This window comes from Rhinatrema bivittatum, chromosome 2, assembly GCF_901001135.1.
Source record: "Rhinatrema bivittatum chromosome 2, aRhiBiv1.1, whole genome shotgun sequence".
NCBI lineage: Eukaryota > Metazoa > Chordata > Amphibia > Gymnophiona > Rhinatrematidae > Rhinatrema > Rhinatrema bivittatum.
The window spans coordinates 298002958-298030640 of record NC_042616.1 but is presented as its reverse complement, the minus strand read 5'-3'; the positions used below and the strand labels follow the sequence as shown (position 1 = coordinate 298030640).

The 27683-nt window shown below is 44.5% G+C and overlaps 1 protein-coding gene across 6 annotated transcripts in view; it reads right to left on the bottom strand.

The window, feature by feature from the left end:
• The window catches only part of MYRIP (myosin VIIA and Rab interacting protein), a 627821-nt gene that overhangs the window by 111216 nt on the left and 488922 nt on the right, over positions 1-27683 (bottom strand). For all 6 annotated transcript variants that reach the window (XM_029589668.1, XM_029589670.1, XM_029589666.1 and 3 more), the window contains exon 11: positions 11172-11384. In XM_029589668.1, the coding sequence (XP_029445528.1) occupies positions 11172-11384 (213 nt within the window). The remainder of the gene's footprint in view (positions 1-11171; positions 11385-27683) is intronic.

Sequence of the window (27683 nt, the reverse complement as noted above, 5' to 3'; positions counted from 1 at the left end):
CATTTGCAGAAATTATCAAATAATTGTATTTTATTGACAATCTATCAACTTTTGAAAATGCCTCCTTTCAGATAAAGTATTTCTCCAGCCTATTGTGTGTGCATTTCTTGTTTAATTTTCTCACTTTTTCATACTTTTACTTTTCACTCCTTTATGTCATCCATTGCATTTATCATTTCCTTCTCTTTCCATTTCTCATTCTCTCACAGTAACATACAGAGTAAATGACAGCAGATACAGACCACAGTGGTCCATTTAGTCGTCCCAGTTGAGCATTATCCATTTTGGGTTGAACTGCTTAGAGATTCCCATAGGCAACCCAACACCAAGTCCCACCTCTCAATCCTTTTCCCACCTCTGCCCTCTATATCTGACTCAAGCACATCCAAAATCTTGTTACAGTGATGGCCTCCACTTCTTCTACTAATAACCCATTTCCGGCTATGCCACCTCTTCAATTTTGAATCTTATAAGACCAATATTTAAATCCTCACCCAGATCCCTTTCTATGTCTTATTACCAAGTTTTGTAATTATCCCCACAGCTACCAAAGTTAGTGAGGCAGTTGTCAAAAATGAATAAATGAAACATAAATAATCAAAAATAAAATTCCAGCCTCCATATGGTCATTGAAGTTTGGGTTTTATCCATGGTTTCAGTTAAATATTTTTATTGAAAGAAACAATGTACAATATAAAAGTAATAATAAGAGAGACATCACAATGCCAAAGTCACTCCCTTATAAGATACCCCTGAAATGAAAGAATTGTTGCATTTGGTCAGTCGCAGGTCTGTCCTGCGACCATACACACTTACCTCCAGCCCCGAGTTGGAGGGGGCCCACCGAGGCTGTGGCAGGTTCCAAATAAAGATGCGGAAAGCCACTGTGCAGGCCTGGCATGCTGTGCTAGGGATGCCGCTCAGCTGAGTGGGGTGTCCCTAGGCATGCGCGCGCAGCTCAGCCAAATTTAAAGGGCCCATGGTGCGAAATCCACCATGGCGCCCTCAGATGAGATCACAGGCCCTCCACTATTTAAGGCCTGCTCAGACCTGCCTCAGACAACTCGGCAATAGGTCAAACTCCTCGGAGAAGCTTCTGCCTTCCTGGTACCTGATCCTGACCTTGATACTTGATGTGAATCTCCGTGAGGAGTTAGCAATCTGTTAGGAAAGCTCAGTGATAGAGCTGGGAGTTAGCAATCTGTAATAAATCTGCTGTTAGTTAGACTGCGGAGTAGCAATCTGTTCTTATTGGCTCCTAAATAAGGAGGAGTCAGCAATCTGATATAGTTGTGGGTGGATCCCTGTGCCAGTGGCAGATGACCTCGCCCCTGGGAGGATATCCCGAGAGGGACCACCGGCTAGGCTTGAGTATGGAGACAGACACACATTAGTTCTTTTATTAAACAGGTTTTTGAAACCACCAGAGGTGGCAGTAGTGAGCTGATATGCCCGGCAGGGCTGTAGTCCCTCAGGTACTGGAACAGCGATCCAGGATGGCTGAGCTGTTGAAAAACTGTAGAAAGTGAGTAGGCAGAGTAGGCAGAGTTCATGAACAGAACTAGATGACAAAACTCACATAAGGTCTCAAGGAAGCTCAGGTGCTGGAAAGGTTTAGGCCCTCGAGGAGCGAGTACCTGATTCCAGGGAAAGCTCTGAGAGAGCGATGGTAACTCACAATTGTTTGTAGCAGCGATAGCTTCCGAGCAGTAGAGAATCTTCAGAATGTCCAGGAACATGGGCCCTCGAGGAGCGAGTACCGGTTCCTATCTATAATCTGAAAGTAAAGAAAAAGAGCGAGGCCCCCGAGGAGCTGGTACCTCTGGTAAGTCCAAGGAGGCAGAGTAGCTTGGGAGGTGTAGCCGAAGCAATCCCCTTCCTTGCTAACTCCGTTAGATAGCGAAATAGAGACCTTTAGATATTGGATGCAGATGACATCATCTCAGGGGGACGCCCCTGAGGTTCGAGCTCTTGCTGGTACTTCAATCAGTCTTGGGGGAGTCGGGAGGGTGGGGGGTTGCAATTAATTAAATTTGAAGAGTTGGGGTGATTTGGGGTTTTTTTTGTTTTTTTTTATTAATGTGCCCATTCTCCCCCCCCCCCCCCCCCAAAACCGATAAGAAAAGCCACACAAAATTTTGTGGGTTTTCTTATCATTTCGTCACCCCCCCCCACGAAACGTGACAAAATAGGAAATATTGTCTCTATTTCCTTGCAAACGAATGCACATCCCTAAATGATTCTAGTCTCGGTGAATGCCTTATCTCTCAGACCAGCTCTTAAAACATATGAAAAATAAGAATGCATTTTAGGAAGTAATACATCTTGAGCAATAGAATAGAATTCAACAGACAGGCCATTGGGGCCAGGAGCCTTCCCACTTTGACAAAAACAAAGCCTTTTGAACTTCCACAAAGAAATAGGGGCGACCAGTTTAACTCTTTCTTCATTCATGAGAGTAGGTCGTGCCAAGGAAGCCAAAAAAGAAAAAATCAAGAAGAATCGGAATCAGAGTCTGATTTATACAGGGAGTCATAAAATTGATGAACCTGATCCAGGATATCCCTGTCCTTGTAAACCATGTCATCAGAAGACATATTGATAGCAGAAATATAACACCTCTATTGATGCAGTTTCAAGTACTTACCAAGCATTGTGCCACTTTTGTTGTTATCAGAATAATATATGAGTATAATTTGTTGGTACATATGATGTTCTTAACTTTTTATTGTTTACATTATTAACATTTTATTTACTTTTATGATTTTAATTACCTTTATTATACGTTTATATCAAGGATATTTTTGTTCTAATCCATTGAAATATCTGAAAACGGATGTGACGGTAACTCCAAACACCGGTATATAAAAACATAATAAATAATAAAGAGCATTGCCAGAAAAAAAAAAAGAGGTCAACACTATGACTCAAGAGTTTGTTATATTTATATTTCTTATGACAAAGAACCTGGAGATTATGAGGTTGAGCAGAAGCAAAGGGCCGGATTTTAAAAAGGTTACGTGCCGGGCCTATTTTAAAAAGGCCCGGTGATGCGCGTAAAGCCCCGGGACATGTGTATGTCCCGGGGCTTGCAATAAGGGGCGGGGAGAGGGTACTCCGGGGGCAGGGCGGGGTCAGGCTCCCGGCAAAGTGGCCATATTTGCCACTGTGCTGGGGATCACGCGCCTGCGATTTCGGAGTGGATGGGTGGAAACGGGGGAAGGCAGCGCAGCTCGGCGCATGCAAGGTGCACAATTGTGCAGGCCCTTGTGTGTGCCAACCCCTGATTTTATAACTTGCGCATGTCTGCGTGCGCAAATTATACATTCAAGTGTACATGTGCACGTGCCAGGTAGCGCGCACATATGTACGCCTGAACGCAACCTTTTAAAATCTACCCCAATTTGGGCAGATTCTAGAAGTGCAATTTCTTGTTCTGATTTGCACAGTTCAGAGTTTTGTTCTTTATTTTTGTTAGCAGTATAGGAAATGATGTGACCATGAATAGTGGGCTTGAAGGCAGTACACACTGGGGCAGATTTTTAATCCTACACGCGCGGGGTACATTTGTGCGCATGCCCGAGCATGGGCTGGACAGAAGCGAGGCTGGACTGAAGACAGATGACTGAAGATATTGACCCTCCCCCGGACCTGCACGCTTCAGAAGACCAGCAATGCAATGGTGGTCTTATGAACAGTCCTCCGACCGTTCCAAGCCCTTTTGGACCTGCCGCAGTGTACGGCAAGAAGCAGCAGGCCGGATAGCGGCCAGGGCAGCGAAGACTGGAACATGGAGATTCAGACGAAGACTCAGGAACAAGGACTTGGATGCATAGACGAGACTCAGGAACAAGGTACTTGGATGCACAGAGGAGACTCAGGAACAAGGTACTTGGATGCACAGATGAGACTCAGGAACAAAGTTCTAGGGATTCAGAAGACTCAGGCAGGATTCTAGATATTCAGAAGAGTCAAGCTAGGTTAAAGGCATTCAGGAGAGTCAAGCAAAGTACTGCGTTGAGACTGCAACGCAGCGCGCCATACACAGTAGGGATGTGAATCGTTTTTTGACGATTTAAAATATCGTCCGATATATTTTAAATCATCAAAAATCGTTAGGGCCACAATACAATACCAATTCCCCCGATTTATAGTCAAAAAATCGTAAATCGGGGGAAGGGGGAGGGCAGGAAAACCGGCACACTAAAACACCCTAAAACCCACCCCCGACCCTTTAAATTAAATCCCCCACCCTCCCGAACCCCCCCCCAAATGCCTTAAATTACCGGGGGGTCCAGCGGCGGTCCGGAATGGCCTCCTGCAATTGAATCGTGTTGTCTTCAGCCGGCACCATTCTGCGCTGCCATTTTGCAAAATGGTGCAAAATACGCGTATGGCCGGTGCCATTTTCCATACAGAAAATGGCGCCGGCAGGAGATCGACTGCAGGAGGTCGTTCAGCGGGGGTCGTTCAGCCGGTCCGGAACCCCCGCTGAACGACCTCCTGCAGTCGATCTCCTGCCGGCGCCATTTTCCGTACGGAAAACGATTCGCGGCAGGAAATCGCTCCCGGACCCCCGCTGGACCCCCAGGGACTTTTGGCCAGCTTGGGGGGCCTCCTGACCCCCACAAGACTTGGCAAAAGTCCAGCGGGGGTCCGGAACGACCTCCTGCAGTCGAATCGTGTTGGTCTATGGCTGCCGCCATTTTGCGCCGGCTGAAGACAACACGATTCAATTGCAGGAGGCCATTCCAGACCGCCGCTGGACCCCCAGGTAATTTAAGGCATTTGGGAGGGGTTCGGGAGGGTGGGGGATTTAATTTAAAGGGTCGGGGGTGGGTTTTAGGGTGTTTTAGTGTGTCGGTTTTCCTGCCCTCCCCCTTCCCCCGATTTAGCTACGGACCGCCGCTGGACCCCCAGGTAATTTAAGGCATTTGGGGGGGGGGTTTGGGAGGGTGGGGGATTTAATTTAAAGGGTCGGGTGGGTTTTAGGGGGTTTTAGTGTGCCGGTTCACGATTTTAACGATTTTCACGATACTCTAAACACCCAAACGGCGACGAAACGATTCCCTCCCCCTCCCAGCCGAATTCGATCGTTAAGAAGATCGAGGACACGATTCACATCTCTACTACACAGTCCACCCGCGGGATTGGTCACGGACCATGCTGGACTCGAAGAGCCTCTAGACGAGATGTGGAGCAATGAAAAGGAACATGTCTCAGAAGCTGTAGAGGCCTGCACCGAGGCGCGCCCTACACAGCGCCAGTGGCTGGTCACGGACCATGCTCAGACGGTACATGTTCTGGCACAGTCTCTGGCACGGACAGAGCAAGCACAAGGGATTCCGTAGACCAGGATAAGGACAGAAGCGGAAGTCTCCCGGAGGCTTGTGCTGCAGAAGTGAGGAAGGCATTGTACCACGGAGCGCCCTACACAGCCTGCCCGTGGGGCTGGTTGTGGACCACGACATGGCACACCAGGACGAGTGGCACGAGGAACCAGGGGTTCAGGACAACTGGACAGGATCACGGACATCAGGATCAGGAGAACAAACATCTGGACTGGAACACAGATTACAGGATCAGGAGACAGACCTCAGAACTGGATCACGAACATCAGAAACAGCAGGCGGACATCTAGACTGGAACATGGACATCAGGACAAGATGAGGAGCTCCAATGAAGAACAGGAAACACAGGATCTTGAAGAAGTGCTTGAAAAGGGACGACTCCTGGAGTGAAGGACAGCAGGATCCCAGGAGTGTCTAACTCCTTGCAAAGGACTGAAGAAACAGCAAGGAAGGCTGTCTAAAAAAGCCGTGAGGGCAACAAAACAGGATTAGCAGCCAATGTCCAAAAAATAGGATTTCTTTATTGCAAAGTAACACGAGTGTGTAAAAAGGGCACTTTTTACACACTCGTGTTACTTTGCAATAAAGAAATCCTATTTTTTGGACATTGGCTGCTAATCCTGTTTAACTCCTTGCAAAGGCAACACTGGAATGGATGATGAGCCCTTTTGTAGGGCTGAAGAGGACAACACCCAGGGAGGGGTCAGCAGGGGGCCACACCTGGCTGGCCCTTGAAGAGCAGGAGAGAGGCCCGCGCCCGCGCCTAAGGAAAGCTGGAGGAGAGAAGCAGGATCATTGGTGTCGTTCTCCCAGCCACGTGGAAGGCCCAAGAAGCAGGCAGGCAGCCGGGGAGGAACCTGGACACAGCGGCACGACTGCCGCAGGGGAAAGGCATCTTTGAAGTTAAGGATCTAAAGGAAAATTAAATTTGCCGCCCAACAGAACTTCTGCAGTAGGATATTCCAATAATATTTGCAAAATAGTACGGAAAAAGTCTGGATCATCAGAGTTAGTAGCACAAATATTGAAAACCAGAAGAGAATGAGAGCGAACTTGAAGAAGAGCCCAAACTCAGTGACCAAAAATATCTGAGAATGAATTTACAATCTGAGCATTAAAGTTCTTGTGTAGAAGAACGGCAACACCTCTTTTCTTGTGGACAACTGAAGAGAATACCACATCACCAACCTAGGACTGCCTCAATTTGAGAGATTCCAAAGAATTGAGATTAAAGATGGCGCCGACCATCCAGTGCTCATACCATGTGACAGGGGCCAGCCAATGGCACGGATACCCTGTCACATGGTAAGGGCAAAGGGCCATCAACGCCATTTTTATTAGCACAGCTGACGGCCCGAGAGCGGGAGATCGCTCCCCGCGCCCCCACTGGACCACCAGGTGATTTTAAAACATTTTGGGGGGTTTTGGAGGGTGGGGGAGGCTAAGGGGTCAGGTTTAAAGGGTCGGGGTGGGTTTTTTGTTTATCGGATCGGGCGCAGCCGATAAACAAAAAACCAATCGGGCCGGACGATAAAAATTATAAGATTTGAATCGGAACCGGAACCGAACCGATTCCGATTCACATCTCTATTATTTAGTATGTTACTATGTTGGGCTGAATAGGAGGAGAAAGATTTCATTTTTCTCTTTATTTAATTTTTTTTCTTTTTGGGAACAAAATACCCCGCATAACAAAAAGAGAAGCAGGGACAGGCTGAGCAGTATCAGATAAAATAGAAAAACACAGTAAGTTGCCTTGAGCTGGGTCCCAACACAGTCATAGACCTTGCAACAGGTCCAGGCTTTGGGCTAGGCTCCATCACCAAGACCGGGCTTTGGGTCTGGCATTGGCAATAGGACCAGACCTCTGGTGGGCCCCAGCACCATCTAGGACTAGATAATGGGACTAGTACTGGACAAGGCCCTAGTGCTGGGCCTAAGTCTCAATGACAGACCTAGGCCTAAGCCTCGGGACCAGGCCTTGGATGGTTTCTGGCACTGGGCCAAGGCTTTGGCAAAATGACAAAGCATGGATTGGACCCTGGTGCCAGTACCAGGCTTTGGGTTAGGCTTTGCAATGATACCAGGCTTTTGGCTGGGCCTAGGATGCAGCGATGGGATCAGACCTCTGGTCAGGCAGTGACAGGAGCAGATCTCAAGTCAGGCTCTGGCGATGAGACCAGGTCTCGGCAATAAGACCAGGACTTTGTCTTGGCCCTAGCATTGGGCTGGCTCTGAGTGATGGGACCTAGTTACAGGCTGGGCCCTGGCACTGGGATCAGGCTTTGTGATGGTCTTTGACACTGAGACCTACTCCTGCCAGAAGCTTGTTATTTTGTTGTTGGGGTTTTTTTTGTTTGTTTTGGGGTATTTTTTCTTGTTTAATTTTTGTTCTCAATTTTTCAAATGAATAAAACAGAAAAAAAATTAAATAAACCTGATCTTAAATACTGCCCAAAATGAAAAACTTCTAGGGTTGCACAACCCTAAGGGTGTGCAGAAAATAAAATTGTTTTTGTTTTAGGTTAGTTTTCGGGAGGATGTTTCCAATGAATTTCGGTTCGTGGAACATTTGATTTGTTTCATTATTGTGAAAAAAACCAAAACAAACAGACCCCAAAATGGACAAGAAAAAAATGAGACCTCCCAAGGCTTCTCATCCCTTCCTCCCTCCCACCCACCTGGAAAAATGCTGGGGCCAGGATCCCCCCCGACCCCCATTTATTTGGTCTGGTGGGGATCTGCCGGCGAGGCCTAGACCCAGGTTGAAGCATCAGCCTTGCACAGGCCAAGGATGCGGTAGGTCACATTCACCCCAGCGGACAGCATCAGTTGAAGAAGAAAAGAAAACTTCTTCGAAGCTGCTCCAAGGCCTGGGCTCTGGGTCTGGGACTGATCCTAGGCTAAGGCCCAGGCATTGGTAGGTACCTAGTCTCCAGGCCATGCCCTGGATTTGGCCTTGGGTCCAGGCTGAGGCCCAAGTGTCGGGACCTGGCCTCTGGACTGGGCTGTAGTGTCAGGCCTGGGATCAGGACCCAGCCTAAGCCAAGGCCCTGCCTTCAGGACCTGGTCTCTGGGCTGGGCTGTGGCATCAGGCCTGGGCCCTCCCTAAGCTGAGGCTCAGGAATTGGGACCTGGCCTCCGGATCGAGTCCCGGCATTAGGCCTTAGTCTGGGTCAAAGTCCCGGGGTTGGGACCTGGCTTTTGGGCCGGGCCGCAGCATTGGAGGTGTCAACCTAGGCCGAGGCACAGGTATCGAGCCTGGGTCCAGGTCAAGGCCCAGGGGTTGGGACCTGGCCTGGCTGCTTCTGCAGATTATCAATGGATCAGATAAGTGATTGATCAGGAAGGGGGCTTGGGTCTTGGCTAAGGCCCCGTCCTGGGCCTAGACTTAAACTCCAGCATCATGCTTGGGCCTAGGCCACAGCCCCTATTTTGGGTCTCAGCCTATGCCCTAGCTTTGTTAGGCCTAGGCCTAAGCTGAGGCTCCAATATCTCACTCGGGCGTTAAAATGAATGCAACAAATAAGATTTGTTTCATTTGGGGGCCCTCAATTCATTTCGGGACCCCCTGAATGAAACAAATTGCTCTTATTTGTCACTTTTTACACATTCATTTTAAACAAATGCACATTCCTAATCTCTACTAGAAGCCCCAAATTGCTCTTTAGCTACAATCTGTTCAATATTCTCTGATTCAGAGAATCCAGCACAGAATTTTTCATCAGAATCAAATTTTGGAAATACAGCCTACATTGCTTGAGAAAATGTAGTCATGGGGGCTTATGTGCTTGCTTTTGGTGCCACATTGCTGCAGCACATGTTCCTGCCTTGCTAACACCAGACTCCAACAGTTCTGCTGCACTTTGCTCCTGCTCCAAATCAAGAGAGAGAGGAGCAGGTAGTGATGGCGCATGCTCTCCCAATTTTAACTTCGTATGGCTTGAGTTTCCATTGCTGGCGTCCTGAGGCTAAAGAGATCTCTTTTTAGCTTAGAAGCAGGACTCCTTTTTTTTCTCACTGCTATTCTCACTAGTGTTTGTGCCTCTGCCAGGCTTGGCTGATTGCAGAAACACCCATTTCTCTGCCTGTACCACTCTTCTGCTGCTGCCATCCCCTTCTCTCCCATTTCCTAGCAGTGGCATGATGGAATTGTAAATATACTAATATACTGTAGTGTATTTACCATTACCACTCTAATACTGACTGACTGTTATATACATAAACAAGTCAGTGGACTGAGTGCACTGCAGAGCTTACCAGCTTGGCAATGGCACAGACTGTCTGATGGCTCACTATGCCGATAGGCCAGTCACCCAGTAACCCTCATAGTATGTTCAAAAATCTCTCTTTCACACACACAGTGTATAGGCTGCTGACTCCTTTTGAACACATAGAAAAGCTCTCAGACAAAGTACAGGGCTCAGGCTGCTCTTCTGTTCACTGCAATCTCTCCAAGTAAGAGTAGCTGCAAATTGCAAGGCTAGACTGCAGTACCCTGGAGTGTGAGAAACACTAAATATCATACCCGCTCATTGCTTCTCTCCACTATCCTATTCCAGTGAACAGACAGACAGAATTCCAGTGCCTTTATATCTTTTACACAGTGAGCACTGCAGCAATGAAGCTAAGAACAAAGCCCTCCTCTGCCCACATTCTTTTCTCTCTTTCTTTTCTCTAACTCTTTTTTAAACTTTTTCTTTTACTCAGACAGAGCTTCACTTTGAAATACAATACAAAAGTTATCTTAAAAAGGGGTTTGAACATGCTTAAACTTCTCAGTAGGAAGAGGTAAGCATCAGCTGCCAGCTATAGGCTGAATTAAAAAATGCTTGACTTTGATTGGTCCTTCTTCCTATCTTCTCATCCCTACTGCAGGGAGGCTGGGAAATGATGACATCACTGGTTGATTTCTATGCTAGTCGAAAAAAAAAAACCATGCTGGGATGGCAACTGCAATTTTACTTTGCCCATAGAAAATAGAAACAAAAAATGAATGGGGATGACATTTTTCATTTTTTTGTGGGTACTCTCTATTCATTTTGGAAGACCATAGATGGCCTCATTCACCACGTTTTACCCATTCTTTTCAAATGAATGCAGATCCTTACCACTAAATGACCAGGGAAATCTGGGAATAAGTACTATTTGTATACATAAACATATATGAGGGCCCTTTGCTTCCCCTTTGAGGGAAGGTCAAGATGATCTACTTGCTCTAATAAAGGGAATAGTGGCATTGTTGTTGATACTTTCAATGTAATATATTACAAATAATGCTATATCATTTCCATTCTTATTATGACTGATTTCTTTCTTCTTTGCTTGGTGTAGTTGGAAGTGGCAGTGGTGTTAGTTGGGGGAGGATGTGCAGGTTCATGAAAAATCAATTTTCTTATATATATAACAGGATGAAAATGAAAATCTAGGGTTTGATAATTATCCTTATTTTGGAATACTCTTAGTTTCCGTATTCAAAGGGATAGCTGTGTTAGTCTGGTGTAGCAAAAATGACAAGAGGAGGGTGGCACCTTATAGACTAACCAATTTATTGAGGCATGAGCTTTCGAGGACAAGCCCACCCGCCTCATGTCATCTTAGTTTTTGAAATCAAAAAATCTGATTTCAGATTCTGAATCATCACTCCCCACCCAGATGCAAAATTTTGCCCAATTTAGTTGAAAAAAACTGTACATTGGAAAATATATATTGTTTAGCTGAACAATAGATTAAATACAGTTTAAAAGCTCTAATATATAGTCTTATAGCAGAAATTTTTAAGGAAGAATGTTTATTTAATTGTTGGTGATGAACACTTACTTTCTTTAAATCCTCCTGCACACATCTGCTATTTGCTTCTGAGGACAAATTTTCCCTCTGGTTCACAGACTCCTGCTCTTCACCTGAGGAAGGTTCCTTGTCACTTGTTTCAGAGGCTAATTCAAATAACCGGGATTGGATTTTGTCCTCTACCAAATCCATCTTGGTTTCATGCTGTTGATCCCCATCGCTCATATCTGCTTCAGCACAATCCTAAAATGAAAATCAGAAATGTGGAATTTTCAAAATTTCAAGAAGATATCTCTTGAGTATAGCATAAGGCAGTTCACCAAAACTTTGGGAAAATTTGTGAATCCCAAATTTATATGCCTTAGATGGTTTTCCATTGATTCTAACCTTCTAAGAGAAAACAAAAGTTCACAGATAATAGAAGCATTAGCTGCATGTAAACCTTTAATATCATTCCCCAAAACTTGCAAAGAGGTTGAATATTCCTCAAGAATTTGCTAATGATCACGAGCAACAGCGTCCAATTTCTGGGAAACGGTCTCCAGTCGCCCGGACTGATCAGTAAATGTCTGGGACAAACCTGCAATTAAATCCCAGAGAGAATCCAAGGTAACCACCACTGTTTTATTTACCCCAAAGAAGGTCCAAGGAGCCAAACGCTCACCTTCTCAGATGGTCCCAGCCTCGGATACAGTCCCCAACGGGAACTCAAGCGGTGAAACATCACTGATAGCTCCTTCCTCCGCAAGATAAGATTCCTGCCTTTAATAAATATTTTTCTCCCTTATAAGCAGAACTCTAATTAGTCAGGACCTTCTCAAAATACGATGGATCTTTCTAATCTATCTGCAGATTTAGAGAATTCAGCTGTGGAAGTGATTGAGAGGTCTACATTGTTAGTTTCCTTTTTTTTTTCTGAGCAAGATCTAAGTCTGGTGATGAAATTGTATTTCAAAAATGTAAATGTTTCCTTTCATGGTGGGTTAGTCAGGATATATCCTGGCTTAGCCACAGCTACTCAAGGATGGCGTAGAACATTTTTGGATATGCATCTTGAAGCCCTGGCTTTAGGCATGAGCTTATTGCTATGTTATCCTTGTAAATGTATAATTAAATTTTTTTTGGTCCAGAGCAGTTGCAAAACTTCTTAAATGCTAGAGTGACTAATCGTGCATCCAACTCAGAGGCACCTTAAGGTGTATCTGAGGTATTTTGAGTGGGGAATTTTTCACACCACCTATGATTTTTCAAGCATTTTTATGCTGTATGTTTCTTATTATTCTCCTCTTTTGTCTTTCCCCCCTTACTTAGGGCCTGATTCATCAAGGCATTTATCCATAGACACAGAATGGGAGAAAATGCCTTAGTGAATCAGGCCCTTAATTTCCTTTGTATTATGCATGAGAGAACATTTTCTCATATATTGATTTTTTAATGCTTTACTGATTTTTTTTATGTTGCTTTTAATATTTCTCTCAATTGATGTGCAAAGTTTATACTTTGTACAATTGAAAAAATTAATTAACAGAAAGTAAAAAAAAAAAAGAATTGTGATTAACAGAGTGTGTCTCCATATATCCTTAATACATTCTATATCCTACAGGAATTGTTGATAAACTGTACACTTTCTTTTTCACATAGTCTTGCTGGTTTCCCTAGATGACACACTATACACACTATAATCATGTTTTCCATCATTTTATAGAAAGGAGCCATTAATGCAGCTTTTATTAGGCTACATGCAAATTTTAAGTATTGCCACAAAATATACCAATAGGCAGAGAGATAACTGTCCTCAAAATAGTTTTCTTTTTTCAGCTGATGGATGGCTTTATCTGCAAGCACTCCAAAGCAGAGTAAAAACAGCCTCAAATACTGAGACTTATAAACTCCCACTTCTTGAACACCCTAAGGGGCTTATTTACTAAGCCATGGTAAAGCAGCACACATTTCCACTCTACTTTACCATGAGTTAATTCCTGCGGTACCTGAGTACTGCAGTTTAGTAAATCCTGCGGGAACTTTCCTCACTTTGCCACATCTGGGGACATGGCAGTGCGCGATGGCAGTCCCCAGCCCAGGGCTCCCTTGTTTTAAAGGGACTGGTGAGCCCTGTAAATGACACCCTCTTGCTTTGCTCAAAAATCCCTGAGGGTCTAGTGGCTAATCCCCTTCTTTCTGGGCCCTATTTTCAAACAACAAAACCTCAGCCCCCGCCTCCAAGTGGAAAAGCCCTAACCCTGGAACCCGAAAACAACCTCTTCCAAACCCTCCAAGCCCCACCATCCAGGTCACCTCCTAGGATTAATGTAAACTCCCTGGTGGTCTAGCAGCCTAACGGGGACAGACGCGATCCCGTTGCTCTTGCCCCGCTGGCTCCATGTTTTGAAATAGTGCCAAATGACCCCATGTGCCCTTTTGCCCCTCAAGTGCATGCAGCCATTGCAGCTGTGCAAAATGCTGCTGAAGCTGGGCTGAGGCCCCCCCCTGACTGAGGCACAACAAGGAAACATGGAGCTCGGCACTCTACCTGCCGGCAAGATGAGGAGGAACTCAGGCATCGGCTGCTGTTCTCCTATTACTGTCGGCCTCTCCTTTAATTAAGACGCCGTTCGTTCTCTTGCTCACAGCCCATCAGCCACAAACCGCCCACGATCTCCTGCTATGCCTGCGCTGTCAAAAACGAGGCGTGCACCGCTCCACTTGAATCCTCTGTGACATCACACAGTTTATGCTGCCCTGTAAGTGCTTCCCTGGAAGTACTGTGGCTCTAATTTTAGGATCCATATTGGCGTTCTAGTCAGACATGGTCAGCAGAAGTGAAGGCTCCAGAGACCACTTTCAGAACTTACAAGAGGACTTCCGCTCCGCAACTCCACTGAACCTTGGATGGGGAACCCCGCTCCTGTACCTCAGTTGGCCCCAGGAGAAGCACAATAGCCCAATGTGGCATTCTGGCCAAAAAAAGGTTTTCCTACCTCTAGCCTAGAACTAGGAGGTGAGGCTCTTTTAAAGGGGCAGAATTCCCTAGTGATACAAACATTTTTAAAACATGGTTTAAACAACCTTAAAAGAACGGGCAATTCAAACTGTTCTTGAGAATCCTTGACTTCCACTGATAACCACTGATGCAAATACAAAATTACTGATCTGTGTTGCTGCAGCAGTTTTTTTTTTTGTTTTTTTTATTTTGACAATTGAAGGCTCAATTTACTTGACCTGAGGCTGAAAAGGAGGTCATAAACAAAAGGCAGCTAACAAATTAAAAACAAAAAAGCAAAACTTGAGAAGAGGTTGCATAATAGACCAGTAGAAGCAACTTGGAAAATAATGAGCAAATAATGAAACGTTTCAGGCCTGCCTGGCTCCAAGCTGAGGAATGAATTATCTGCCTCATTACACTATGCATCTGCCTCGTTATTTCTTTCACAACATGCAAAATGACTTGCATGATATAGGTCCCCTGTAGAAAAACGTCAAAGAAACTGCACCGAGTATTTGCAGGCCATCACTAGGCTAAGTGGCACCCCGGGCAGGTCCTAGAGGATGGAGGGGAGAGAGTCCCCCTCCAAAATTCTGGTTAGCTGCAGGGAGGGGTCTCTTTGATGAGGAAGCCAGTTGGGGGTCACCCATCTGATAACACGGCCACAGGAGATAAGGCTGTACCGCCGCTATAGCAGTAAAGGCAGCATGGAGCTCTGGTGCCTTGTCCTCTGCCAAGACATATTGGTATCCTGGGTGGTCGCCCATCTCTCCTGTCCCTTCCAATGGCCCTGTGCACCATGAAAGCAGCATGAACAGAGGGCAAGGAGCCATAATTGTCTGCCAATCTAGACTCCACATTGCCCCATTTGCATAATTTCTAAAAAACGTATTCACTCTGATTCCATAAGAATTATTGGGAAAATCCGGGCACTCCCACGCATGCTATAAAGTGCTTATTACAATGAAAAACAAATGCCAATGCCTTAGTAAGATGCAGTGCCCAAGGCCATCTTGAAGACTGAGGCCATCTTGATGGCATTCAATACCAGCATGGGTCAAAATGTCAATAAACACCTTTTCTATGCATGTAAAAGGAGTGACAACACAAAAGGACATTTTGCAAAGTTTATGAAGATTAAACCAAGCACCGTACATACTAAATTGAAAAATAGAGCATAGGGTATCAGAACTGCTCACAAAACTTGGTTAAAAAATAGCCCATATGCTTAATCCAAATCAATCATTTACCTCAGCTGAAAACATTTTTTTAATGATATTAGAAAAACAATGCTCTATAACAGAATAATTATGGGATTCAATCATTGATCGGGATTCACAACATTGTCTTTTGGGGTTTGAAATTTTTTGGTCATCATTCTTTCATGTAGAGAATGTGTTCATTGGAAACATGGGTGGATGGAAATGAAGAAATGAGTGCATGGGGGTAACTTGCTAGTGTGGCAGTTACTACCCTTAACCAATAAGCCTTCATACTGTTTATTTATCCATTTGTTTAAAAACTTTTGTATACCGCCTATACAATTTGTGGTAGATCTAAACGGTTAACAAACAAATATTCATAAAATAAGGAGAAGGAGGGGGAAGGGCAGAGTTCAAGGGAAACAGCTTTAAAACATGAAGACTAAAACAAGTAACTAAGGGGGTCATTTTCCAGAGCGATCACATGCGAAAAGGGGGCGGAGACGGGGCGGCATCAAGACCGGAACAGAAGGAGTCGGGGCGGCACCGGGGCGGACGCCGCGAAGATATCGCAGACATTGAAAACGTACGAACCTTTTTCGCTGCCAATTTCACGCCCAATAGCACCACCTTTTATGATGGCGCTATTGGGTGCGAAAACTGGCAGCGATCGCACCGCAGAGGTGCGATCGCTGCCGGCTTTCGCAGGCCCGCCCCCCACTTTGCTCCTGCCGCCCTCCTGTACCGCGCGATTCAAAGAGCCTGGCCGTATTAGAGAATCCAGGCCTAAGTGCATTAAGACAAGAAAGAGTATCATACTGTTCGAAGTTTGTTGAAGGTGACGGAACATAGGTATGTTTTTAGCATTTTTTTAAACTCATTTGAGTTTGAAATTAATCTAAGCAAGTCAGGGATTGAGTTCCGTAAAATGGGGCCTGCTACTGAGAAGGCATGTTTTCTAGTTAAATCTAGCCTAGGTGTCTAGATTTTGGAACTTGTAATAGATTTTTATCAACTGATCGTAAGTGACTTGGCAGTAGATACATTGTCAAATTGGGAGCCAATGAAGGGATTGAAGAACTGGGGTAATACAGTCTTTGAGATTAGAGTTAGTAATGAGACGAGCAGATGTATTTTGGACTAATTGGAGTGGGCATAAAGTGATATCGGGAAGGCCTAAGTAGAGTGAATTAATGTAGTCTAGGCCTGTCAAGATCAGGGCTTGTAGGACTGTATGAAAATCAGAGGGGTATAACAGGTTTTAATCTGTTTAGCATATGGATTTTATAAAATGATATTTTTTCATTACAGCTGACATATTGGCGGACAATGATAAATTTAATGTCCAAGGTGACTCCTAGGTTACGGGCATGTTTTAAGATGGGAATGATACAGTTTTTGAATGTAAATTCAGTTGGGGGGGGGGGGCAAGTAGAATGTGGAATGGTAAATAGATCATTTTGGTTTTGGAGGTATTCAATTTCAAACGATTGTGGGATAGCCAAGTATTTATAGTTTGGAGGTATAGGTTTATTAGGGATAATTGGTTAGGCCAGGATGAGGTCTATGGAAGAACGAACTGGATGTCGTCAGCATACATTTTGAAGTTTATTCTTAAACCACTCAACAGAGGGGAAGGAGAGAGATGTTAAATTGGATGGCAGTCAGAGAAGGACCTTGAGGGACACCCAAGTTGGTGAAGTACCATTTAGAATAGTGTTGCCTGAGATTGACTTGTTGGGGATGGTTGGACAGAAAATAATTAAACCATTGTAGGACAGTGCCATTGATTCCTATGTGTTGGAGATTATCAAGAAGGATGTCATGATTTAGAGTATCAAAGGCAGCTGAGATGTCAAGAAAAACCAAGATATAATCTATGTTGGAGTCAAAGCTATGGGTAGTAGAATCAAAGGATGAAAGAAGGAGAGATTCAGTGCTGTGACCTTTACGGAACCCATGTTGGTTGGGATGAAGGAGGTTGTTGTCATCAATATATTCTGTAAGTTGATGGAGAACTACAGATTCAATTGTCTTTGCTAGGGTTTTCAGTGAGGCTATGGGGCAAAAATTGGTAATGTTAGTCGGATCCATTAGTTTCTTTTTGAGGATGAGTAGAATGGGTGTCTTTTTTAGCATAGTGGGAAAAGTGCCAGTGTTGAGTGACAGGTTAACTAGTTGAGCTAATGCGGGTGAAATATGTCTCTTATGTCTTTTAAGAGCTGTCCTGGACAAAGATTGTAAGGACTATTAGAAACTTTTGTTTTAGAGAGGATCCAAACTATAGAGGATGGGCCTATGGGAGTGAAGTCAGTCCAGGAACAGGTAGCTGGAGGTAAGTTAATTTGGGGAAAGGGTAAATGTATAAATTAAGCAGAGATTTTGATTATTTTGTCTTTGAAGTGTTGTGCAATGTTGTCACAAAAATCATTAGTAATATGATCAGAAAGTTAAGATTTTATTGTAGTAACAGATTTCAAAATATTGAATAAAATATTAGGGTTACCATTGGCAGCCTGTATTCTATTAGTATAAAATGATTTTTTTGTACTCCATCATTGCTTCAACAGCAAGGGGAAAAGAGGAAAAGGGGAATTAGATTGAGACAGCAACCAACAAGAACATTGAATTTTACGGTCTGGGAAAACAAATAAGCATGGGGGTAACTTGCTGATGTGGTTGTTACTACCCTAACAGCACAAATAGGTGGAGGAAGACCACCCCAGAAAGGTCTACAAATGTTGGAAATTGTAAAAATTCATATTTATTGAAAGCTTTGGATGGCACTGCAGATTAAGCATAGGATTTTTATAGGGTCCCCCAACACAGAACTGTATTTCAACAATCTGCATTGGGAGGGATCTCTAAGCCAGTGGTTCTCAACCTTTTTTCTATTGGGACACACCTGGCAGATAATGCTTACACTTGACCATCACGGGGCTAAATGTAAATATATACTGTGCATCCACAGAAACCCGCCCCTCCTCCCCAGACAATGGATGAAGAGCAGAATTAGGATATTTCAAATACAATTCACTTTATAAAAAAGATATTCTGATTCTGCTGCTATCTCAGTAACAGAAACATAAACTCCCTTACCAACAGGTGCATTGTAAAATACAAAACATGAAGAAAAAACAAAATACTTAGCACATGTGTAGCAAACCTTCCATACCATTGCAACACTAATTCCAAGAATTCAAACAGCAATAGTCCTTCCTATGAAAAGGCAGCAGTGCAGCACCAATGCATGTCCTACTGAGCATGAGAACACGCAACAAAGAAGATTGACACAAATCCCTACCTACTAGTAAAATACCTCACTTCAGTCACACTTACAGATCCGACCTTCACCAAATGGAGGCAAAAACTGAAATGGAAACCTCAAAAAGCCACTCTGCATGCAGTGCAAACCTGGACAGCTAGAAAGAGAAGTACACATCCTCCTACACTAAGCAAAGTACAAAGCTGGAAGAAATGCACATTCCCAAAATTGACATATTATGGCTCTTGCACCCCTTGTCACTCCCCTTCCATAACTCCATCATCCTTCACTTTTCCCAATTACTCCCTTTCAATCATCTGCTCACACTCACATCCCTGCCCAGCATTCCTGACCCCCACATCCTCTTCCCTATGCTCCCTCTCTCCCCTGCTTGACTCTCTCTACCCCTTCATCCCTTCCTCCTCCCTGCCCAGCATTCCTGACCGCCCCCCCCCCCCCCACATCCTCTTCCCTATGCTCCTTCTCTCCCTTGCTTGACTCTCCCTGCGCTCTTTATCCCATCTCCCTGCCTGCCCAGCACTCCCGACCCCCTTTTCCCACCCCTTCTTGCTCAGCAGCCCCCATTCTCCCTCTCCATTCCACCCTTATCTTCCCGGTATCCCCAACCTCCTTTCCCTCGCCATCCACAGGGTGAAGAGATCATCAGCAGCGTCATTTCCAGACCCAACAGGGGAAGATAAGGTTTGCGTCCCATCAGGCCCAGAACTGCAGGAGCTTGCAATGTCTCACTCTGATCTGGGTAAAGGAAGAAACAGCCTCCAACTGAGCCAGAAAGATAAGGAAGTGAGAGTGAGTAGCTTCCCATCAGGCCTAATGTAAGAGAAGTCAACCAACTCCCTCCCAGGCTGATAAGGAGGTAGCCATCTGCTGGCCCTGCGAGACACCTCCCAGGACCTTATGACACAGCAGTGTGTCGTGACATACCTGTTGAGAAACACTGCTCTAAACTATAGAAAACACAAAAATTATATGGCATTACAAAGTGGACCCAATAATTCCCACAGAATGAAAGATAATCAGCTTATTAACAAGTATGATAATATGCCAAACTTATCCAAAACAAGTGGTTTCAAACATATTGAATGGCACATCGAAAGTGGAAGTTCTGGCAGCGGGATTTAAAGCAGCAAAAAGTGTGCCAAAGTATCAATATAAATAAACAACAATGCAATACCACATAATGACAGATACAGAAGCAAAAAATAAGTAACATTAAAAGATGAGGATTGAGTGTTCAATATCCAAATTAAACAAATAGATTGTGGAAACGTAAACAAAGAAATTTCTTAGAGCGAGACAGAGGATTCAAACAAGCACAGTTTCAGCAACAGGAATTAAATCGGCGGTGTGCATGCCAATATAACAACATAAATAAACAAAAACATGACAAATGAAACAAAATAAACAGGGTTAAAATTGAGAGATACAAACTTGCGCCTCAGAAATAAACAAATACAATGCAGGAACTTAAAACAAGGAAAATTCTTAGAAAGAGATAAATTCTTCAGTAAAGCAAAGGGCGATACATCTTAGAAAATCTCAATCTATATGCACAAAATTCACAAAAAATTCACAAAATTTTAAATAATAGGAAATCCAGTTTTGCCAATACTGCAGTTCAAAAAACCTTGAACCATTCAATAGAAATATTTAAGCCTTTAGGTGAAACTGAACTGAGAAGATGTATCCACCTTTGTTCATGCTGGGAGAATAAATGAGAGAAGTCACTACCTTGTGATGGTGGAGCAACTATTTCTAAAATGCAAAACCGGAGCTGAGCCAGGGAATGATTTTCTTCGGATCGATGTAATGTCAGCGGAGCATTCTCTTGAACACTACGAATATGGGAGAAATGTTCATAACTGTGAGTGTGCACGGCACATGAGGTCTTACTATATAAATAAGGGGACATGGGCAAAAAACTACATTTATGACCCCGTGTGTTGAACAATCTGACGAAAAGTGAAGAGGATAGGAAATGCAGATGTTATGCCTGTCGGTCGCAGACGGCTGCGACCACGAGTACTCACATCTGCACTGCTCTCCTGCCCTCCCCGGGGCTGCTCGCTGCGCGGGCCTGTCTACATCACTGTGCCCCGCGGGACTTCTCTCTGCATTATGGACGCTGCTACTTCCTACTCCGATGCCGGGCCTTCCTAGGCGTGTGCGTCACAGGCCCCACCTTTGAAGCCTCTTCGGCCGGAACCTCGGGAGCGTCCCGCTGTGATGACGTCTAGAGATGTGAATCGTGTGATCGATCGTCTTAACGATCGATTTCGGCTGGGAGGGGGAGGGAATCGGATCGTCGCAGTTTGGGTTTTTTAAATATCGTGTAAATCGTGTAAATCGTGTAAATCGAAAACCGGCACACTAAAAATCCCTAAAACCCACCCGACCCTTTAAAATAAATCCCCCACCCTCCCGAACCCCCCCAAAATGCCTTAAATTACCTGGGGTCCAGTGGGGGGAGGGGAAGGGGGAGGGCGGGAAAACCGGCACACTAAAACAACCCTAAAACCCACCCAGACCCTTTAAAATAAATCCCCCACCCTCCCGAACCCCCCCAAAATGCCTTAAATTACCTGTGGTCCAGAGGAAGGGTCCCGGTGTGATCTTTTACTCTCGGACCTCCCGTGCGTTGTAGAAAAGGCGCCGGTGCTACCTTTGACCTGTCATATGACAGGGCAAAGGTAGCGCCGGCGCCATTTTATTTTTTTGTCCCCCGACGGCAGGAGCGTAGGAGATCGCTCCCGGACCCCCGCTTGACCCCCAGGGACTTTTGGCCAGCTTGGGGGGGCCTCCTGACCCCCACAAGACTTGCCAAAAGTCCAGCGGGGGTCCGGGAACGACTTCCTGCACGCGAATCGTTTTTCCGTACGATTCGCGTGCAGGAAGTCGTTCCCGGACCCCCGCTGGACTTTTGGCAAGTCTTGTGGGGGTCAGGAGGCCCCCCCAAGCTGGCCAAAAGTCCCTGGGGGTCCAGCGGGGGTCCGGGAGCGATCTCCTACGCTCCTGCCGTCGGGGGACAAAAAAACAAAATGGCGCCAGCGCTACCTTTGCCCTGTCATATGACAGGTCAAACGTAGCGCCGGCGCCTTTTCTACAACGCACGGGAGGTCCGAGAGTAAAAGATCACACCGGGACCCTTCCTCTGGACCCCAGGTAATTTAAGGCATTTTGGGGGGGTTCGGGAGGGTGGGGGATTTATTTTAAAGGGTCGGGGTGGGTTTTAGGGTTGTTTTAGTGTGCCGGTTTTCCCGCCCTCCCCCTTCCCCTTCCCCCGATTTACGATTTTTTGACGATAAATCGGGGGAATTGTTATTGTATCGTGGCTCTAATGATTTTTGACGATTTAAAATATATCGGACGATATTTTAAATCGTCAAAAAACGATTCACATCCCTAATGACGTCATTGGCCTCTCGTATATAATCTCTACCTTCGCCCCCAGCAAGCCGACTTGGCAACAAGTTCCATCCGTGGTCTGAATTCCTGTGTGTTCCTGAGACGTCGCCTGCTGCCTCGCTCTTGGACCCTGTCTGGCACCCGCTCCTTGGGGGTCAGTGTGCGCTCCTTCGGGGACTCGCTCCCCTGGCCTACCCCGCTCCTTGGGCTGGCCCTGCACCTCTTGGGTCCTACTCTGCTTTGGCTCCAGCTACTTGAGTCTCCACTGGAATACCACGGCAACCTGTGAGTTCCTCGTCTGTCCTCCTCGCTCCTCGGGGTTTCGCCTCTATCCCCGTAAAGACCGGCTGCGCTTCTACTCAAGAGAACTACCTAGTCCTGCCCCGCTCCATGGGGCTGAACTCCAGCTTGTTCCTGACTGTCAACAGTCCCTTGTTAGATTTCTGGCAATACCTCAGCTCCCCGGGTTCCTGCCTATGTTAGCAGCTGGGTTCGGGACCGGACTATCCTACCCCATGGGTGGCCTATGTTCCTTACCTATGACCATCATGCTGCAGCTGCGCCCTCTTGGGGTTGACCTCCCGGAGAACCTCCTACAGTCTACCACACTGCGGGGGTTAGCTACTGGTCCCTGGGGCCTTTCCACCGCTGTGCCTAGAGCTTCCCGCTGTGCCAGTATCACGCCTCCTGATGGCATGGACCTGTGGGATTCCTCCTCACAGGCTGTAACAACTCGCGCCTCGGGCCAAGGGTCCACACACTCACAAATCATAACAGCAGGTAAAGGGATTGGAGAAAGAATGGGTAGAAAGAGAAAAAGCACAAGCTTTACAGAGGCCGCAGGGATTGTGGCCAGTGTGTGGTGTTGAGGCAGTCTGAGAAACAGTGTATTCTGAGGATATTAATAAATCGCAGAGGTTATGTCTCTGATGGAAAGCAAAACATAGCGGTTTATCAAAAAGAGTGTAAAAAGAAAGATGATGCAGGTATCTACAGATAATAGAACAAATGTCATGGCTGGCTGGGGGTATAAGGAAGTAAACGTGAAGATATCTTCTGGGGGAATGGAAGGCTTGGTAGAAAGTAATTTGCAGTTTACATATAGAGCACTTTTCAAGACCCTTTTAATAATTTTAGAGGGATTGCTAAAAATTATTGTACATCGTGGAAGCTTGTTGTAAAAATTCATTTTTTACAGTGCATAGGTAGCGTAAACGAAAAAACTGGCAGGAGGGAATATTATTGCGTAGATCGTGAGGGTGACTGCTTGAATAGTTCAACAAGGTGCTTCTGTTTGTAGATTTACTAAAAATCATAGTGCAAAATGTAGTGCGATGTTTAGACAGGACTAGGTAGTCATGTCTAAAAAAGAAATCTGAGAGTGAATTCAAACAAGCACAGTGTCGAAAATGAGCTTGTTTGAATCCTCTATCTCACTCTAAGACATTTCTTTGTTTACATTTCCACAATCTACTTTTTTTAATTTTGATACTGAACACTCAAAACTCATCTTTTATTGTTGCTTAATTTTTGCTTCTGTATCTGTCATTATGTGGTATCACTTTGTTGTTTATTTATATTGATGCTTTGGCACACTTTTTGCTGCTTTAAACCCCGCTGCCAGAACTTCCACTTTCGATGTGCCATTCAATATGTTTGAAAACGCTTGTGTAAGTGTGCCATATTATCATACTTGTTAATAAGCTGATTATCTTTCATTCTGTGCCATTATTGGGTCCACTTTGTAATGCCATTTAATTTTTGTGTTTTTTATAGCACAGAGGTCCCTCCCAACGCAGATTATCGAAACACGGTTCCGTGCCAGGGGACCATGTAAAAATCCTATGCTTAACTTACAGTGCCATCCAAAGCTTTAAATAAATGTGTGTTTTTGCAATTTCCAACATTTGTGGACTCTGAAAATTCTGGCTACCCTTAAACAATAAACCTGATACTTTTGCTGCAACTCCAACATTGCTATCTGCTTCAATAGCAAGAGGTGATAGGGAATTGAATTCCGACAGCAACCAACAAGGGCCTTGACTTTTATGGTCTGGGAAATGATAAGTATGGGGGTGACCTGTATGGCACAGGAGATACTACCATAAGCTTGCTGGGCAGACTGCCGTCATTTCTAAGTTTCTATGTTTCCAGCATATCTCCTGCAAATAAATGAATCCCAAGCACCATCTAGTGGAGAAATGAAATGATAGGTATATATATATTTATGTATGTATATCTGTACATTTGTCAATGTGTATATCTATGTATGGATACACACATGCATTGCTACTGCTAAGCATTCAATTATGAGCAGACTATAACAAAGCCACAAGTTTGTAATAATTTCATAGTAAATGTGTTAATATCTAGATTCTGAACATCAGAGGAAAGTGAATCTAAAAAGCTCTCTCCAATTTTCTCTTAACTAGTCAACAGGGATATCTATATGAGACCCTTTTGATCTTCTTTGGATGTTCCAATCCCAAGCAACTACATGTGTAAGGGGCAATTTTCAAAGGGATTCTTCATGGCTTAACAGACATTTACCTGAGAAGCAGGACCCTTTCAAAATGAATCTCTCCCTTTTGCAAGGATAAGCAAGATCACTGTCAATAGCCACAGGTTTTTTCTCCACCGAGAAAATAGTCACTTTTGTGGGCCACCCTAGGGGGCTCCCAGGGTTCAGAAAGAACTAAAAAATGAAATTTCAGAACTTTTAGTAAAAATGTGTAACCTATCATTAAAATTATCCGATGAGCCTGAAGATTGGAAGATGGTCAATGTAACCCTTATATTTAAAAAGGGATCCAGGGGTGATCCGGGAAACTATAGACTGGTGAGCCTGACTTCAGTACCGGGAAAAATAGTGGAAACTGTTATAAAGAATAAAATCACAGAACATTTAGATAGACATGGTTTGATGGGACACAGCCAGCATGGACTTACCCAGGGGAAGTCTTGCCTCACAAATCTCTTACATTTTTTTGAAAGGTTGAATAAACATGTAGATAAAGGTGAACTGGTAGATGTGGTGTATTTGGATTTTCAGAAGGCATTCGACAAAATCCCGCATGAGAGGCTTCTAAGAAAACTAAAAAGTCATGTGATAGGAGGTGATGTCCTTTTCTGGATTGCAAATTGGTTAAAAGATAGGAAACAGAGAGTAGGATTAAATGATCAGTTTTCACACTGGAAAAAGGTAAACAGTGGAGTGCTTCAGGGATCTGTACTTCGACCAGTGCTTTTCAATATATTTATAAATGATCTGGAAAAGGCTATGATTAGTGAGGTGATCAAATTTGTGGATGACACAAAATTATGCAGAGTAGTTAAAACTCAAGTGGATTGTGATGAATCGCAGGAGGATCTTGTGAAACTGGAAGATTGGGCCTCTAAATGGCAGATGAAATTTAAGGTGGACAAGTGCAAAATGATGCATATAGGGAAAAATAACCCTTGCTGTAGTTACACAATGTTAGGTTTTATCTTAGAGTTACTACCCAGGAAAGAAATCTAGGTGTCATAGTTGGTAATACATTGAAATCATCAGCCCAATGTGCTGTGGTGATCAAAAAAGCAAACAGAATGTTAGAAATTATTAAGACGGGAATGGAAAATAAAAGAGAGGATGTCATAATGCCTTTGCATCACTCCATGGTGAGACCTCACCTTGAATTCTGTGTGCAGTTCTGGTCACTGCATCTCAAAAAGGATATAGCTATACAGGAGCAAATGCAAAGAAGGGCAACCAAAATGATATGGGGCATGGAATGGCTGCCCTATGAGGAAAGGCTAAAGAAGTTAGGGCTGTTCAGTTTGGAGAAGAGACGACTGAGGAGGGATATGATAGAAGTCTATAAAATCATGAAAGGACTTGAATAAGTTAATGTAAATCAGTTATTTACTCTCTCAGATAACAGAAAGACCAGGGAGCACTCCATGAAGTTAGCAAGTAGCTCATTTAAAACAAATAGAAGAAAATTCTCTCTCACTCAGTGCGTAGTTAAGCTCTGGAATTCATTGCCAGAGGATGTGGTTACAGCAGTTAGTGTAACTGGGTTTAAAAAAGGTTTGGACAAGTCCTAGAGGATAAATCCATAAACTGCTATGACAGTAATTAATAAGCAGTAGTAGCTTGTGACCTAATGTTTGGGTACTTGCCAGGTACATGTGACTTGGATTGGCCACTGTTGGAAACAGGATGCTGGGCTTGATGGGCCATTGGTCTGACCCAGTATGGCATTTCTTATGTTTTTATGTTATGTTTCTATATTCTAGCAAAGTTTACTTGAGAAGTTAACTTTTAATTCCCTGCACATACTTCACAATGAGAAGTTTGCAGGTGCCGTGGTGGGATGTAAACGAGATGCTGGGCTAAGGATCCAGAGGAAATCATAAGTCCTACCAACACCAAGCAAATCCGTGGTGAGCACCATAAACCCTGAAAGAGGAGGAGTGCTGGTGCCAGGGACAGCTACCTGATCATTTTAGCTCATGGACAAGTGGACACGCAAATTAAATGGTCCGAATTATCCATCCTCCCTTTTTATTTCTTGCAATCCAGAATTAAGTTTGGTGTCCTGTGCTCCCCACCCACTGGCAGGTCATGGTGCACTGTTGTCAGCAACAGAATTGCCCTGGACCTCTCTGGAACAAGGGAAACCAAGATGGAGTGTGAATTTCAGCAAATCCCTGGTATTTCCAAGTACTGGAAGACAGGCAGGCTGTGTGTCTACTTATGCTGGATTAGGGTAGAAACTGACTGTGTTTTATTGCTTGTGTTCCTTGCAAACCTGGAATGGGAGAAATCATGAGCTGTGGGTTTCACCCAGAAGCCAGTGATTTAGTTAGAGAGTACACATCTAATGTTATACCCAAAGAATCTACTAGGAGTAAAAAGTGCACCAACAAGAGACCTGTTAACATAGGGGCTAGGATAGTCCCAGGCAGGATAACATGGTTGAAGCCCTGCCCTTTTCATCAGGTTCCCCACTTGGTCTGCATGGCATTTTCTGGCTGGGCAAGTGAGGCTTGTGCGGGTGAGGGGTGGGAAAGGGGCTGTTGATTGCTGGCAAGCAGGGCTGGTGCAAGGGTATTAGGTGCCCTAGGTGACCCTTCTGCCTTGCGCCTGCCTCCTCCCGGCTCTGGCCCCCAACTTCATTCACTCAGTCAGGCCCCTCTCTCTTTTCTATACCGTCGCTAAGATATATACCATCACAACGGTTTACATGTAGGCACATAAGTAATGCTGGAGTAAGCATACTATAGTACATTCTAACAGGTGCCATTAAGTTTCGGTTACATTAAATCATAAAAATACGTACAAATGTTTAGTGATGTAGGTTCTGGCCAGGTGTACCTGGAAGGTACTTTTACAGGTAAAAAATCTCATTTCCTGTGTTTTATTATTATGTTTGTTGTGTACTAAATTTGTTACAATTATACACACTTAGGTTCCTTGTCTCATTCACACACGCACTCTTATATAGGCTCTCTCCCTATCTCTCACTAACATCATTGCTCTCTCATACACACACAATCCCTCTCACTCACACATACACACACATAAACAGAAGCACCGCTCGTGACCCGTGAAAACTCTGCTGTGAATGGGATAGGCTCCGCTTGTGGCCCCCATATGGCTGCTCTTTGCTGCCCCCTAA